We start from the raw sequence: 16,505 nt of genomic DNA, 5'->3' as shown, positions 1-16,505 counted from the left end.
TCGCCGCTGGTTTGGCAGCTCACACGGTGGGCTTCCTTCTCACTGCGTCGCCACACAACAGTCAGAAATAACAGATTAACACCCGAGTCTCAGTATCTGATTTTTATCACCAGGTGGGCTGGAAGAGGCTTGTTTGTCCAACACATTCCACAAATACACAGTTGGGTTGAAGTAGGAGAACATGGAGACCGGGTCAGCACCTTCCTGATCCTCCAAACGATGTTTTCTCCTAGTCAGTGTCTCGGAAAGCTTCTCTTCCAGCGCGGAACATCTTCATTCCCAAACCGCTGCTCCCTCTGGTGGAAAACCGTCAACCTGATGACTTTCACTTGGAAGAACCTGAACACCTTGAAGTTTCTGCCTCACTAAATAATCCGTCATCCTTGGAGGGTTTCAGGTGGCGAGAAACTATGGCAAGCAATTAGTACCAAAAATAATACATGCATTAACTGTGTTCTGATGTGTAAATAACAGGATGCACCGTTTTTTTGTGTGCAGTCAGTTTCCTCTTCCCTACGTTTTAAATGTACCTGAATGGTTTTGGGTAAAAGTGTAATACTGAGACCCAGAACCGCAAAAAACTAGTGAAATAAATGACAATAAATACAATTAGGAGGGACTTTGTCCACAGCTGGAGACACCTTCAGCCCTGAAAAGACAAACATGCAAAACCGTTCATGAGGAATTCTTATTTCATTCTCATTTTTTAAACCAGCTTTGAGTTTATCCCTGTTTTAAATTAAAGAGCTTATTTCCTAACTCAATGAGAATCGATAAGTGAGATCAAGATTCTTACATTTCCCGTCCCTTGTTGCCCCTCATTCTTTATTTGCAGCTCTGCGTTTCTCTGATTGGGTCCTGCAGGTTTTCCTCTCCCACCGACACGCTGCGGCTCATTCTAGGGGATCCGAAGGCGTTTCCAAACCAGAAAAGATGTATTATTGTGATTCTCAATGCACTTTGACGTAAATACCATTACCACAGTTCAGGTGTGTAATCTTTGGATATTTTTCAACAATTTCCCAAATGGAGCAGATACCAAATCTGCTCTGAAAACTCCTTTGCGTCTCTGAGGATGTGTTTGTTGGGAATCCTACGGCTGGATCAATCCATATCATGAGGAAGATGTTTCACTTACATCTCATTTTGGGTCACCTGGGAGGAAAAACTCACATTAAAACCCATTTATGACCGAGTCACTCGTCCCGTTTGACCAGAGCTGTAACGTATAGATCTGTTGGCTGATCTACGGTCGGACATTCACAGAGGCCTGTTACCGTTTCCAGATGGATGGGAGTCCTGTCAACGTTCAGCCACTTCGCAGATTAAACCTCATAAACCACGGATGAGCACACTGGAATAACACTCAACAATTTTGGAACTAACACCTGATTAACTTCCAAGCACGACCTGAAAAACTTTCCAACCGCCAAACGCCTCTGTCGTTTTGTTGGCAGCGATGGGAACGAAAAAATGTGTCCAGAAGTTTTGCAGATCAACAGTCAGGGGACACAGACTGAAAAACATCGCTCATTTAACGTTTTTTACATTATTTTAATCAAACTTTGCAGCGTGCTGCCTTTCTGTTCAGTGGTGTCATGTCAGCTTTTTGGCTGATCCGACAGTAAAACAGAACCAGGTTATCCTTCTTTGTGCAGTTCATCACATTTGAGGCATGAAGGACAGTCTGTTCTGGTGTCCTAATGGTTCTGATTGAAAACACCTTCTGTTGCCTGATCAGAGATCTGCACACATGTAGGCCTCGCTGGTTTTCCCTGTTATATCTGAGGAGCTTCAACCGCAAACAGAAGATGCTATCAGAGTCCAGGAAACGTTGTTGTTGTTGTGGCAACCCGGGTACGCTGTGATCTTCAAGTCAGGAGACGTTTCTTTGAGTTTAAAGTGCTTTAAAGGGAAACAGATGGACGTTTTCTACATCAACACTCACATTGGCTGGAGCTGTTAAATATTGCTCAGTTTTCACAAAGTGTCCTGATGAAATGTCCCGGCATGGATTCACGTTTTCATGTTTGTCAAATTCTGATTCCATCATTTTGATGCCGAAGCTGAAGCTGTTGGTCACATTTTGTAATCTGGGTCAGTTTGTGCAAACTGCAGCAAATAAAAAGTGTTTTTTAGGCCTTCCTAATTTAAGAAAATATGCTTTTATTTTCCAGTATCAGACCATTTTTTTACAAGTCACAATTTCCTAAACCAATAAAAACTGCTACAAATGTATTTTCTGATTCAGGCCTTTAACCCAGTTGAACTGGGCGAGACATTCGAACCTGTGAGGTAAATGTGAAGGACTTTGTTCAGCAGATCTCCGTCTCCACTGCCAACAAAGTCTTTCTCTGCACAGCAGGATTCTGACTGAGTTCCTGCCTGTATGACAGCATCAGGCTGGCGGTGGAAGAGGCCCAGCGAACACTAAATGTGTTTGGTTTGGCCGGAGATGTGCATGTTAAGCACGACTGCTTGGCACCTGTTGTACAACAAATTCCCAAGAAATGTAAACCTGGAAAGGCAGCTGGTGTTGATCCGGTATGCATTCACTTAGCATTATTAGTACGAATTCAGACTGACGCGTCTAGCAAACAGATGGAGATGCTAATGAGTTTTCTGCTGAAATTCACCCAATAATCATGTTGACTTTGGCACCTGGTCTCCTGTTTATGCAAGTATCCAACCAAAATGTCTTGATTGGCTTCACGGTTTCCTGCAGGATGTTTTCGATGGACTCGGACCACAAGAACTATTAAAATCTATCAACTGTTAGAATCCTGTGATACGGTTCTAATAGTTAAAGAACAGAAGCACATAAACCCTTAAAACTGACGATGTCACTGTGGTGAAATCCTGTAGAGCTGAACGTTGCCCTACAGGCCACATGACAGGGGAGAACCACAAATTATATTTACTAAAATAAAGCAAATAAATTGACTTCACTTAATCTAAAAACCTGTTTCCCCTGTACTGTGAAAATAAAATATGTAGACAAACGGCTGATTAAGAGTTTTTGTGTGCAGAAACTTGTCAATTCCAGTTGTTTCATGTTATTCTTCTTAAGCCAGTTTTAATTGTGTTTGAATTTAATAAAACGTGGGGCATATTTTAAATTAACGAGTTTATCTCCTGACTAGATGAGAATCGATAAATGGTTAGTTTGACCCAGTGATCCAGTGTGTTGCAGTGTAACTCATCCCAGACCAGAAAAGACACATTGAAGGTTTTTGGACTCTCCCATACTATTAAAATGATCCCAAATAACCCGGTCTGCTTCCTGGCCCATCTTGGTCATGATTATGTCTCCAGTTACGGTTCAGACAGCAGATGAAGCGTTTTGCCCGTCAGCAAAGTGACCAAGATGTCAACCTGCTGGTTACCGGACGAACCCCCTACACCTTCAGCAGCACATCTTTTCCATTTCTGTTTTTCTACTCAAGCTCTATAGAAGTGATTGCAAATATTCTAAATATTTCCATTTCTGTTAGATGGTAGAAACGGTCTGCTAGCTTCATACGTGAACTCTGACCCCAGCTGTGTCGTGTGGAGCTGAGAACATTCCTTCAGACAAAACGAAGCTCTTAAGGTTTTCACAAGAGTTAAAGAATCTGTTTCAAAACATTTTCCTCGTGTTTTTACTGGCGGTTTGATCAGACCTGTTCAGCAGAGTGAATTTATTCCTCTGACACTCCTTGTTGATGATGTACACCCGTCCTCTGCTTCCCGTCCAGACCAGAGGGGCTGAGGTGTAATCCCTCTGTCTCCGTACATCCACCGGCTCTGGGAGCTGGAAAATGAAAAGCAAATATGAGAGAGTAGCTGCTGCTGTTGAGCTTTGACACGACGCAGGGCTGCTTCCTTTGGCTCGGCTGTTTCATCTGCTGGTTCCAAAACCTTCCAGGACTGAACCCTTCTGGAAAAATAAAGGGCTTCAAACCAACAAGCCACATTTAGGAGGGAATTTTTCTAAAAGAATGGCAACAACCAAACTGGTTTGTGGTAAGCTGGTCAGCTTTTACCAGGCCAGTTTTCAAATGGCCGTATTTTGGTTTAGTTCCATCCATTTTCTTTACTCCCTTCTCCCTTAGTGGGTCGGGAGGTGCTGGTTCCTCTCCAGCTAACATTCCGGGCTGGAGAGCCGGAGGTGGGGTCACCTGGACAGGTCACCAGTCTGTCACAGGGCAACACAGAGACAAACAACCATACATACACACACTCACACCTAGGGGCAATTTGGAGAGGCCAATTAACCTGACAGTCATGTTTTTGGACTGTGGGAGGAAACCGGAGTACCTGGAGAAAACCCACCATGCACAGGGAGAACATGGAGACTCCATGCAGAAAGACGGGGAATCGAACCCAGAACCTTCTTGCTGCAATGCAACAGCTCTACCAACTGCACCACCGTGCAGCCCTTATTGGTTTAGCTTTTAGTGTAAATATCTTAGCATACTTGAAATGACTCAAAAGTAGCTTAAATATGTTTTCAAGATGCATGAGCTTGTTTTTAATCAAATGGATTAAAATCTGATTATTTCACTTTCAACATGCAGATCTTATATTGCTGATCATTTTTTCACTTTTGTCTGAGTCTGATCCACAGAGTTTCTCTTAGAGGTCAGCATGTTATCATACTTTCTTTCCTCTGGTTTTATTCCCACAATCCAGAAACAATATTTTAGACCAACTGGTGATTCTTCTTTACCCTTCGGTCTTTCTTCACCTGGTGGTCCGAGGTTCTCTTTCTAATGACTCCTAAATGAGAGCCACGATTTGATTTGTGGTTTTTCATATTTTCTTGCGTAACAGAGGAAGCGTTCCCAGCGGAAGCGTTCCCAGTGGGAACGTTATAAGCGTTCCCAGCGGAAGCGTTCCCAGTGGGAACGTTACTTCCTGCTGAAGCTCTTCATGGGTGATGCACAACATCTCTGCACATATGTTCTGTTTCTTTCACACATCCTGACCTCAGTCACATTCCTGATCTTTCCTTCCTGTTGGTTGATTTTGAAAGCAGATTTTATCATAATTTACACCGTGGTGTGTTTTTTTAGTGTAATAACTCTTTAAATCATACGTTTATTTCAGGTTTATGGTTCTCGTTGCTCTGCTTTTACATTTGCTTCCTAACTGTCTTGTTTCCGTCTTTCTCTGCAGACAAATGTTTCTCCAACCAGACCAGCCCCAAGTGCGTCTCCTCATCCTCTTCCTCCTCGGATGTGGAGCCTAACTCCTCCTCCTCCTCCTCCATCCTCCCTGTCAGTCAGATGATTGACAAGGTGAGAGATTACTGCTCCACGCGCACCGACAACTTCTACAAAAACATCATCATGTCCGACAGTTTCGCCAACTGCACCCGGCTCTAGAGCTGCAGCTCCAGCTTCTGGAAGACCTTTGTAAATATTCACGACTCGCTTTCAGCCTGGGATGCGCCTCGTTCTGGAACATCTTCAGGCGTTTCAGGTTCCTCTGTTGTTGCCAGAGGAGATTGTTCTGAATCTAAAGGAGCTTGGGGAAGCTTTTCAGATCTGACCGGGAACGTCTTCTGGAACGTTTCCTTTTCCGCCCGGGAAAATGGATCAGCCTTTCCGCCGTCCTATAACGCACCTACAATCTTAAGGAACATGTTTTATTTTATTGTTTTCTTGTGTTTTATGTGTTTGTTTGGTATTGTATAAGTAGTAGGAGTTTTACAATGTGGAAATCATTTAGATCGAGATATTTGTTCAAGTTCAGCTCATTAAAACAGAATCAGCGACATTAAAATCTAGTCCTGTCCTCAAGATTTCTATAAATTATGACAAACCAGCTTTAATGCAACACAGAAGATTTTCTGATGACCAAATGAACAAAGTGTCTCATGGCCAGAGAAACAACTGGCTGTTGCAAAAATAAATTATTAAAAATATAACAGCTGCAAACCGTAAGAAGCGAAAACGTTATTTTTCAAAATGCTTGGTGGGAGTCCACAGCTGAGGGTCTGCATGGAGGGTCTTTTCTGGTGGTGGACTTTAATTATAATAAATATTTACATAAATCTAACTGAGATGAGACTGAAAACATGAATTAGAAATAAATATCTGGACCTCATTTAGCCATGAACGTTTAGACTTTCTTTACTTATATATTCCACACAAAAGGCTGCGTTCACACTGCAGCCTGAAGTGACCCAATAACGTTCAGGCCGCATTCATCCGAACTGAACGTCACTGATTCTCAACAAATCTCACTATTCTGCTCCTGAAACGAGCAGGAAGGAAGAAAAACAACAACCATGACGGATTATATGAGGATTAAGTTGTTAATTTGCTGCTCCGGCCGGACAACAACTTCAAATATATAAGCTAAGCTCCACCGTTAGCCTCCATGTTTACTTCCGCAAACACTGAGCTCTTCTTCTTCTTCTTCTCATGGCGGTTGGCGGAACACTGAGAACGCTGACGCTATGGCGCCCTCTAGTGCGCATGCGGGACACTTTCAGGTTGTTTGCCCGTTTACACTGCAGAACACATACAGGAAGCATTTACTGGCAGTGAGAACGACCCGGGAAAAAACTATAAATCATTTAAACAGTTGTCAAACCACCAATACTGAAGCAGCTTAACTGATTTAACTGAACATGTAACTTACATGTTGTTATGGTGCCGTTTGTAACGTCACACTGTCAAAACTGAACAGCAACAGTTTGGTTTATAAAGCCAAACTGGAGAAAAACATAATTTCAGTCACAAGTTCACCATGTTGTTCACTCATTTATTCACTGCTTAAAACTAAATATTTAATATTTAGCTCCAAACTAAATGTTCAGCAAGCTGAGCATTTAAAGGTAAATGCTTAATTTAGACGGCTAAATATGAAGCCACCTGTGAGCTAAATATTTAGTTAAATATGTAGTTGGTAAGCTGAATATCTAGCTCGGTATATTTGATTTGAAGCTGTGACATAAACAAATGCATAACATGATTAAATTATTTACTGGCTAAATAACCCAAACTACTGCTGGTCATTTTTGACTGCATGTGTTTTACTGTTGCAGCTGTAATACAAAAAAAGTCTGTTTCCTGAGTGGTTGAGAGCTACATGGTGGTTAATATGGTGACGTATTTACGTTTTGTATAAATTATAAGTATGTTTTTAAGTGTTATGGAAACATCTGACCACATGATGCCTCCTGGACGTCATGAAACTGAATTCATTCAGGATTGAAGCTCCGCTTTTCCAGTTAAACTCAAAGATAGGAATGTTAATCATCACTTTAATAATCTGTTTCTACACACAGAATAAGCTACAAAGAGCAAAATGTTGCAGCAGTTGTCACTGATGTAGCTTCAGCCTCACCATGCAGCTCCAAAGACACGATACTTACTGAGTGTTCATTATAATGAAATGATCTTTTGCAAACTCTGCAGAACACAGAAACCCTCCTGGAACCAGTTTGAGACACGACAAGTCACAGAAACAAACCCCAAGTTAAAATGACCCATAAAACCTCCCAGTTTTTCACATCCACGCGTCTCCAGGATGACGAGGTGCTTCAGTTTGGAGCTACAGGGAGGTGAGAGACGCTGATGCGATCCTACTGTATCACGTAGCCGCCGGACCTTAAAAAAGGGAAAGAGCCGGAGAGAAATGGGCTGTTATGTTCTGTTGTCTTTTTTAATACTGTGATGTTTGTTTGTGGAGCCATATCCTCTGTAAATAGTGATCTCTGTGTTCGATGTGTGGATGCAGGAAGCTGCAGTCCGGATCGATGTGAAGCTCCCAGCAGAACGGACGAGACGGGAACGATTTCACTTCTGTGTTTTAGGAAACTGATCTGTGTTTTGCATCTTTGATTTCTCTCTGCAGCTGTTTGGGTGAAGATTAAATAAATACACTTTATTGTTACATAAGCAGACTTTTTCCACCTTTATGCTGCTTCATTTTAAACACAAAAAGAAAAATCGACCAACTGCAAACGGAGGCTCAATCAGCCTTTGCTTCTCCTGCCAGGTCAGTTTTAAATCTGGCAGCTTGAACATGGAAAGAAATGTTCTAGTGTGAAAAACAGTGACGTCTGCAAAAAGTATGAAAAATGAGGAATCAGTGGGGAGTTTTCCACAGAGCTGCTTATGAGGCAGAAGGAATAAATAAACTCAATCAATCTTAGAATCAGGAACTTGTTTTGTGTCTGGCGTAAACATTGACCACCGTCTCAAAGAATTAAAGGTTCATTTCGTCCATCTCAGTGGGTCACTTCTCTGATATTTCCCACTGGAAGAGCGAGGGCTGGGAAACCCAAGAACGTTGTTTTTAGGGAAAACTGTAAAAAGTTTAGCAGCACAAGTGAAACCCCATCCAGGTACCTCTGGGTGTTGGCACCAGTTTAAGCCAGTGGTACCTTTAAAGGGTCAAGTTCTGCTTTTCTATGACTTTCACCAAATAAGCTAAATATTCACATCGAAAACCGTTTTCTGAAGTTTGATAACTGGAAACAGGATAACAGCCCCTGCAGTTATCCTGCAGCTTTAGCTGCAAAAACAACACTAAAAATAAAGATGATGGATATTTAATGAAGCTACAGACGACCCCGACTAGTTCAGGCTCAGTTTTTTGTCTATTCACTGATTATTTTTTTGTAGAACATTTAAAATATATTCTAAAAACAAATAGCTAAGCACAATGCTTGACTGGCCTTTGAAAACCAGCCAATCCAGAAGCCTAATTTATTTTCCTTGGTGCTGATTGGCTGTATTGGCTGCAATGAAGACTAGAGATATTATCCTCTGTAGCGCTAAGACAGTTTCCACTGTGCATATTAGAAGGAATGTTTGGTGTTTTAATATGCAGTTATAGACATTTTTAGAGCAGATTCATGCATTATGGTACGACAAATTAGTAGAATTAGAAATTAACAAAGTAGAGAATAAGATAATTGTGACTCACTGCTGATTTGTGCTTCCCTTGTTGGAGGCCACAGCATCAATCTTTCCATCACGTTGACAGAAATCAAGCAGAATTGAAGCTTCAAACTGTTAAAACTATGAGCTGCATTGAAAGAAATCTTGGACTGTAAGTGTCAGAATCCTCTGGTGGACCCAGGTGTAATCATTTATGCATTTACAGTGTTTTACGTTCGATATGATATTTTTAAAAGACTCTTCCATTCCAGTTAAATGTCCAGATTCAGTTTGGTAAAATCCACCTTTCTGTGACCCGTTTGGACGGTTAATGGTTCCTCTGTGGTAACGTCTGACCAGTCTGGACTCAGAGTTCTCATTATTTCTGTCATTTATTTGGACCTTTGTGTTTCTTCTGTGATGCTTTTTGAACTTTTTAAATACTTTTTGTTGAATACACTGTTTGTCTCTCATGGTTAACCACACAACCGTCTTTGGATCTCGACCCACCGGTTCTGGCAGCAGCAGAGTTCAGCATGAGGTCCAGTGCGTGGTCATGCAAGCATTTCACCGACCACCAGAAACTGCGGGTCGCTCTCTCTTTCCTTTTCTCAGCATGGCGAAGGAATTTATTCATCAGAAAGACTCGGGCTGGGAGAGAGGACGTCCTGATTAGACGTTTTCTCTTTTGACCAAAATACAACCAAACTGGGCCAAAACACTTCATTATGAATAAGTGAGATTTAAATATTAGCTTCTGATTTAAAATAGAAAGGAGTATTAAAGGAAACGTTATTGATCATCTTTTAAAAATAGGGTTTAGAAAACCATAAGTGGTGTTCTTAGAGCGAAAAGCAGTTTGTGTCTGTTTGGCATCCAAAAATTATTCTTCGGTGTTTCGGCTGTTTTGCAGTTTTCTGGTAGTTTGTTCCAGATTTGTGGTGCATAGAAGCTGAATCCTGTTAAATTAGATGGTTTATGTTAATATTCAGTATGAACAAAATAGTTGATGTAAACAAGGAGCATGTCAGAAGCTCAGTTCACATAATTACATAATAAAATTTAAAGACATTTATAGCAGTCTAATAAATTTTAAATCCTAAAAGATACTTAAAATATAAAACTTTTAAAAGTTTTTTATGACAGTTATTAGATTAAATTTCTTCAAACATACAATACTCTTATTTTTTAAACGTTTTGGTAAATTACATTTTAGCACTAATGAAGTTCCATACAGTGTTTCAGCTTCACAGCTGTTTGTAAAAATATTTCTTCTCTTTTTTTCTGCTGTTTCATGGATACAGATTTTTTTTTTTCCAGGATTCAACAAATGATGCAACTTCTGCCCAAAGTCCAGTTTATAGGAACCTCTTTCCTGTCAAGAAACTGAAACTCACTTCATGATTTTGCTGAATAATAAAATGCAGAGCCACTGGTTGCTATAGCGATGTCCACCTATTTGTTTAACCTGTAAGGCATTGAAAAAAGAGCTGAGCACAGAGAAATTATTAAACGTCATCACATCCTAAACTGGATATTCTGTGGCACAATCTTCAAAAATCAACAAACTTATGCTCCAGTTGTTGGCAAAAAAACATTAAAAGGTCCCGGATGCTTCAGTCTGATTTAAAAGAGTAAATAATGTCTGTTAGTCCTCAGGCTGATCAGCTGCAGCCTCCTTCCTCCATCCACAGCAGAGAAACTCGTCCCGGTCCACGAATCAGGGGTGAGAAACTGACCCCCAGACTCAAAATGTTCGGTAACGTTTTCCGTTTTCTCTCCACCTCATGTTCACCTCTCTGCTAACTCTCAGCGCTGGGATTTATCAAACATGCGGTCAGGTCACAGAAAATGTGCGAACCCTGTCGCTGCTCCATGTGCCAGAAGTCGAAGCAGAGAAAACACCAGATTCCCAGAGATCATTTATCATCGGGTGTATGGAGATGAGGTGGTTGACACACTCAGCGGGAACAAACCCAGCATCGCTCAGGTTTCCTCGGTTTCGCTCTCCTCACTGCTGACAGAGATTCTGCTGCCACAGAATGCAGATTACAGTGTGTGGTTTGGAAACGACGAGCGGCCTGGTTCTGAGGTCGGAGGAGGATTTTCAGAAATCCTAAAGATATAAGACTCTTATGCTAGACCAGTGGTTCTTAACCTGGGTTCGGTTGAACCCCAGGGGTTCGGTGAGTCGGTCTCAGGGGTTCGGCGGAGCCTCTGCCACGGAGGTAAAGACGACTTGTGTAAAGTCGTGATGACGCCTCGCTTTGCCATCACTTGCTGCACAGGATCACGTTACATTGCTGAGCCAATCAGAGGATCACGTTACATTGCTGAGCCAATCAGAGGATCACGTTACATTGCTGAGCCAATCAGAGGATCACGTTACATTGCTGAGCCAATCAGAGGATCACGTTACATTGCTGAGCCAATCAGAGGATCACGTTACATTGCTGAGCCAATCAGAGGATCACGTTACATTGCTTAGCCAATCAGAGGTTCACGTTACATTGCTTAGCCAATCAGAGGATCACGTTACATTGCTTAGCCAATCAGAGGATCACGTTACATTGCTTAGCCAATCAGAGGATCACGTTACATTGCTTAGCCAATCAGAGGATCACGTTACATTGCTTAGCCAATCAGAGGATCACGTTACATTGCTTAGCCAATCAGAGCTGCGGAGGAGCCCTGATTGAAGGAGCTAAACTCTCCAACTCATCTTTTTTTACATTTCATCACATTAGATTGGGACATTCACCGTTTGTTTCTTTGTAAATATTTGAAAAACGCAGCTTGCCATTAAGCGAACACTTAATGGCTTGTGTGCAAAGCAGCCAATCCTGAAGCGCCATTCATTTTTCTTGGCAGCGATTGGCTGCCAGTTTCACTGGTCGCGCTAAGGTTTCAAGTATGCGATTTAATTCATATTAAGGAATATTTGGTGTTTGAACAGTTAACATATCCGGTTATTTTTAGAAGGGGTCTCATGTATTTGTGGATTTAAGCTATTTGCTTAAAAAAACAAACAAAAAAACTTTCTGATGTTATGGTGCGTTCCAGTTGTAGTCGGTACTCGGAAATTCTGACTGTTCTCAGAGACTCTACCTTTTAAGAAGACTTGGTGATCTTCTTAAAGTGACCCAACTAGAGTCTAATTGGGTCAAATGTCTCGAATTTGGAAAACAATAATGTTTATTTATCACTACAGAAGGGTTCAGTGAATGCGCATATGAAACTGGTGGGTTTGGTTCCTCAAAAAAGGTTAAGAACCACTGATCTAAAGGTTATGATGGTAGATGTATTATAGTGCAATAATAACTTCCAGGTATAAAGGAAAGGTTGTCGGTTGCATAAAAGTCTGCTCTCCAGGTCATAGTAATGTAAAATTCTTCAAATTCTTCATTCGCTACAAAATAAATCCATCTGTCTTATGTTTGAGTAGCAGGGATTACTGCTACCTGAGTGACCTGAGATCCACTCAGACTTATTGTTCTCTACTTTGGAAACAAACTGTGAGAAATGTGTTGAAGTGAGCTGAACTTGTGGACCGTTCACAGCTTAAAAATAAAATCCAGTACTGGGAGATTGATCTGCAGCTGCTCCACACATGAAACGACACATAAAGCAGAACTTTAACCGGAAGAAGATGCAGTAAAACAAACAGTGAATCTAAGTTGAGCCTGACTTTAGGATCCGGCTCTGCTAACACGCTAATGCATTAGCAGAGATAATAATTTGATTAGCTCTGCTGCTAACTTTGAAAACATTTAACTTCCAATGCATTTTAGTTGAATAATGTTTGCGCTGAAGTTTTAGATAAATATTCTTCAAGTACTTCGACATTTAATATCCATGCTCTTATTTTGAAATTTTACGCTTTTTACGGCAGCTCCATTTCCTCAGTACTTAGAGCCACATTTTAAAAAAAGCTTCAGTTTAAAAAAGTGAGTTTATTGAACAATTTGCAACTATTCAACAAGATATAAAGCATGTCATTGACACAGTGCATCTTGAAATTAGCATGTTTGCCCTTTAGCATAAATTGGTATAACACCATAAGAGGAACGTTGATTAGAGGAAAACTTTCTGTCTTAGTTATAACGACGTGCCAGGCTCTATTGAACCCGGTTGTTGTCTCAACAAGATTCAAATTACACAGATTTAGAAAATGTTGGCGATTAAGGAAGAAAACATTCAGTTCCCTCCCTGCTCTTTAATATCTACCAGAAAACTGAAATTTTCCACCAGTAATCAGTGGAGGATTCTTTTATTGTAAAAAGAAAGTTTCTAGTTTGTTCACCAAACCAGGCCTGATCTAACCTTTATCTGGCAACAACATGACCCCGAAGCTCAACATCAATCTTTCAAGATCTTAACAGAACTAAGTGAACGTTCCTTCCCGCCGCAGTGATGTGATTTATTCATCAAGGAATCTGCAGTCAACAGCCAGAAATCCCGTCTTGAAGATATTCGATCACCTGCGAGTTCTTGCTCTGGGTTCTTCTCGGTGCGTTTGAGACATCCATCTGTACGTTTCACTGTGATTAATCCACAGGAGGACTGCGGAACGAAGAGACAAGACGGTGAAGCATAAAGTTGAAAAATAAGAGTGGATGTTTCCCCACAGAGACGCTCTGTCAGGACAGCAGGGCGTTGATCCACAGAGGGTCAGGGTTCATCTGATTTTTATTTGGTTTTCTTCCATGACGTATGTTATTGCTCATCACTTCCCTGCCAAGTTTTATTTTCCAATGTTTGGAGGTTTCAATCAGGAAATCGCTATGCAGATGTTGCTAAGTCGTTAATGTGTAACAACCAGCAGTCTAATGTTTAATGAATATGACCATCGCTGCTGGTGCCATCGGTGGCTCTGATCCGGTTTCCTTTGACACTAGAATGAAAATATCAAAGCAAACTGGAGTTTTGGATCAACTTTATGTAAAATGCAGCAACACAAATGGACAATTCTCAAACATGAATGATCTGTTGTCTATCTGAGAGAATGAACTGCTTCGCCTGAAAAGCAGAAAAAGCCTTAAAAAACTTAATTTATGTCTTAATAATGCGTCTCCGATGTATCGCTGTTTCCAGGGTAATTCACTTCCAGTTTGGTTTTGTGGGAACAATCTGCTGGTTTCTCTGGGGAACGGCCAGGTGGCAGAACTGGATTAATCTAAACCTGCTGGTTGAACCACATGGGAAAAAGGTTAGTTTATTTATTCAGTTCATGTTGCTGAGAAGAGCTGTTGCCTTGCAGCAAGAAGGTTCTGGGTTCGATTCCCTCTCCATGTTCTCTCTGTGCATGGTGGGTTTTCTCCAGGTACTCCGGTTTCCTCCCACAGTCCAAAAACATGACTGTCAGGTTAATTGGCCTCTCCAAATTGCCCCTAGGTGTAAGTGTGTGTGTGTGTGTGTGTGTGTGTGTGTGTGTGTGTGTGTGTGTGTGTGTGTGTGTGTGTGTGAGTGTGTGTATGGTTGTGTGTCTCTGTGTTGCCCTGCGACTTGTCCTGGCGACCCTCGCGCGGTACGCTAGCTGGAGAGGCACCAGCACCTCCTGACCCCACTAAGGGACAAGGGTGTAAGAAAATGGATGGATGGATGTTGCTGAAATGATCCAGGCGGAGCAGAGAAAACGGTCCGAAACATGTCGGGGTCACGATGAGGAGAAATGACTTAAGGCTGCGTTCACACTGCAGAATGAAGTGACCCAATTCAGATCTTTTTGACGTAATGCGACCTGTATCTGATCTTTTCATGGCAGTGTGAACAGCTCAGGTCGGATTCTTTTAGAATGTGATCCATATCCGATACGTATCCGATTCAAATGCGACCATAACGTTCAGGCCGCCTTCATCCGAACTGAACGTCACTGATTCTCAACAAATCTCACTATTCTGCTCCTGAAACGCGCAGAAAGGAAGAAAAACAACAACCATGACGGATTATATGAGGATTAAGTTGTTAATTTGCTGCTCCGGCCGGATAACAACTTCAAATATATAAGCTAAGCTCCACCGTTAGCCTCCATGTTTACTTCCGCAAACACTGAGCTCTTCTTCTTCTTCTTCTCATGGCGGTTGGCAGAACACTGAGAACGCTGACGCTATGGCGCCCTCTACTGCGCATGCGGGGCACTTTCAGGTGGTTTGCCCGTTTACACTGCAGAACACATACAGGAAGCATTTACTGGCAGTGAGAACGACCCGGGAAAAACATCGGAATTGGGTCACTTCCGGCTGCTGTGTGAACGCACCCATAAAGACTCTCTGTTTAAACTGAATCCATAAAACTGAAGTTTGTTCAAAGATAAACAGGACTTTTCTGTTCTATCACTTCTGTTATGTTTGTCCTTTTTCAGATTTCTGAAGGATTTCCATAATCAGATTCCTCAGCATTAAACTGTTCCTGTTTCCTTCTTCCTGCTTCTTCTCCAACTGAGATTTACTCGTTACGTTTAAGAAACAGAAGTTAAATTTTAACCTGAGTTCATCCAAACCCAGCTCCGCCGTCTCTCCTTTCTTCCGACCACACTTTATATAAAGGGCATATATAAGTTTACGAGGTCTGACGCTTGGTCAACCTCATCCTCCTCTTCATCCTCCCTCTCTGCCTTCATCCCTGTTTTACAGGAAGCTGCTCGGTTTGCTCTGCAGAGGTTTGATTCCTTAGATTCATCACTACAGGACGACTTTGCCTTGTTTTTGTTTGGCTGCTCGCTGTTTTATCACAAGATAAGAATGAGCATGAAAATGGAAGCGAAACAAAATCAGGATTTTTTTTTTTTTTTTTATCAGCACACATACATGTGGTTCATTTCCTGGAACAGCTGGAGTCAGCAGGAATCCCGCTGAAAATAAAACTGTCTTTACTGTTACTGCAGTGATGCTGCGAAACCAGAGTGGAAGAAAACATATGAGAAATATTTACAGAAAAAAGAGAAACATGAAGACTGTGTCGCCACTGGTGAATGAGATGTTGTCAGTAAAGCCTGGATGACGTCTGTCCGCGTGTAGCTGCTGATCTGGCCTCTCATCCACACGTCGCCTCCATTTAATATCACTAAAATGATTCATAATGAAAACTGCAGCCAAAGTGGACATTTACAAATTCTAATCTTTTTGTTTTGCGTTTGGAAACTGGAGATTTAGAGGTGAAAGCAAGACAAACTGCAACAAATAATAATGCTGCTGCGACGAACCGTTACTGTAACCATAGTAACTGTTTGGCCGGGCGGTGGAGGAAACGTGACTGTTCAGACACTTTTTACTTGTTTTTTATAACAAGTATACTCAATACGTTGAGTTGTAAAGGAGCGAGCGCCTGGAAGTCGATATTATCTCGTGTTTTATTAACATTATATTATAAAACGACCTTTAAACTAATTCAACTTCTCTGTTTGTCCACACAGTGAATCTCCCGGCGCCATGTTTAATCCCTAACCGGAAGTTTGGTTGTTTTGAAGGATTGTGATTGGCTGACAGGTGTTAGCTTAGCGCCACACTGCCCCCTGTTGGTTTGGCATGTTTAAAACAAAACTCCGTAATGTAATTCAGCGGATTAGTGTGGATGAAAACTTTTCTCTAGCCAATCAGGCGTTGATGAGATTATTTTATGGAAACA

General features: G+C 41.5%; 1 protein-coding gene across 11 annotated transcripts in view; it reads left to right on the top strand.

The window, feature by feature from the left end:
* The window catches only part of adgrg6 (adhesion G protein-coupled receptor G6), a 72,957-nt gene extending 67,188 nt beyond the window's left edge, over positions 1-5,769 (top strand). For all 11 annotated transcript variants that reach the window (XM_081602161.1, XM_081602160.1, XM_081602159.1 and 8 more), the window contains one exon: positions 5,161-5,769. In XM_081602161.1, the coding sequence (XP_081458287.1) occupies positions 5,161-5,369 (209 nt within the window). In that variant the 3' untranslated portion in view covers positions 5,370-5,769. The remainder of the gene's footprint in view (positions 1-5,160) is intronic.
* The last annotated feature ends 10,736 nt before the right edge of the window (positions 5,770-16,505 follow it).

Source organism: Poecilia reticulata, chromosome 21, assembly GCF_904066995.2.
Source record: "Poecilia reticulata chromosome 21, P_reticulata-male-v2, whole genome shotgun sequence".
In the NCBI taxonomy this organism is placed as follows: domain Eukaryota; kingdom Metazoa; phylum Chordata; class Actinopteri; order Cyprinodontiformes; family Poeciliidae; genus Poecilia; species Poecilia reticulata.
The sequence above is the reverse complement of the archived record's forward strand: the minus strand, read 5'-3'. Positions and strand labels throughout refer to the sequence as shown.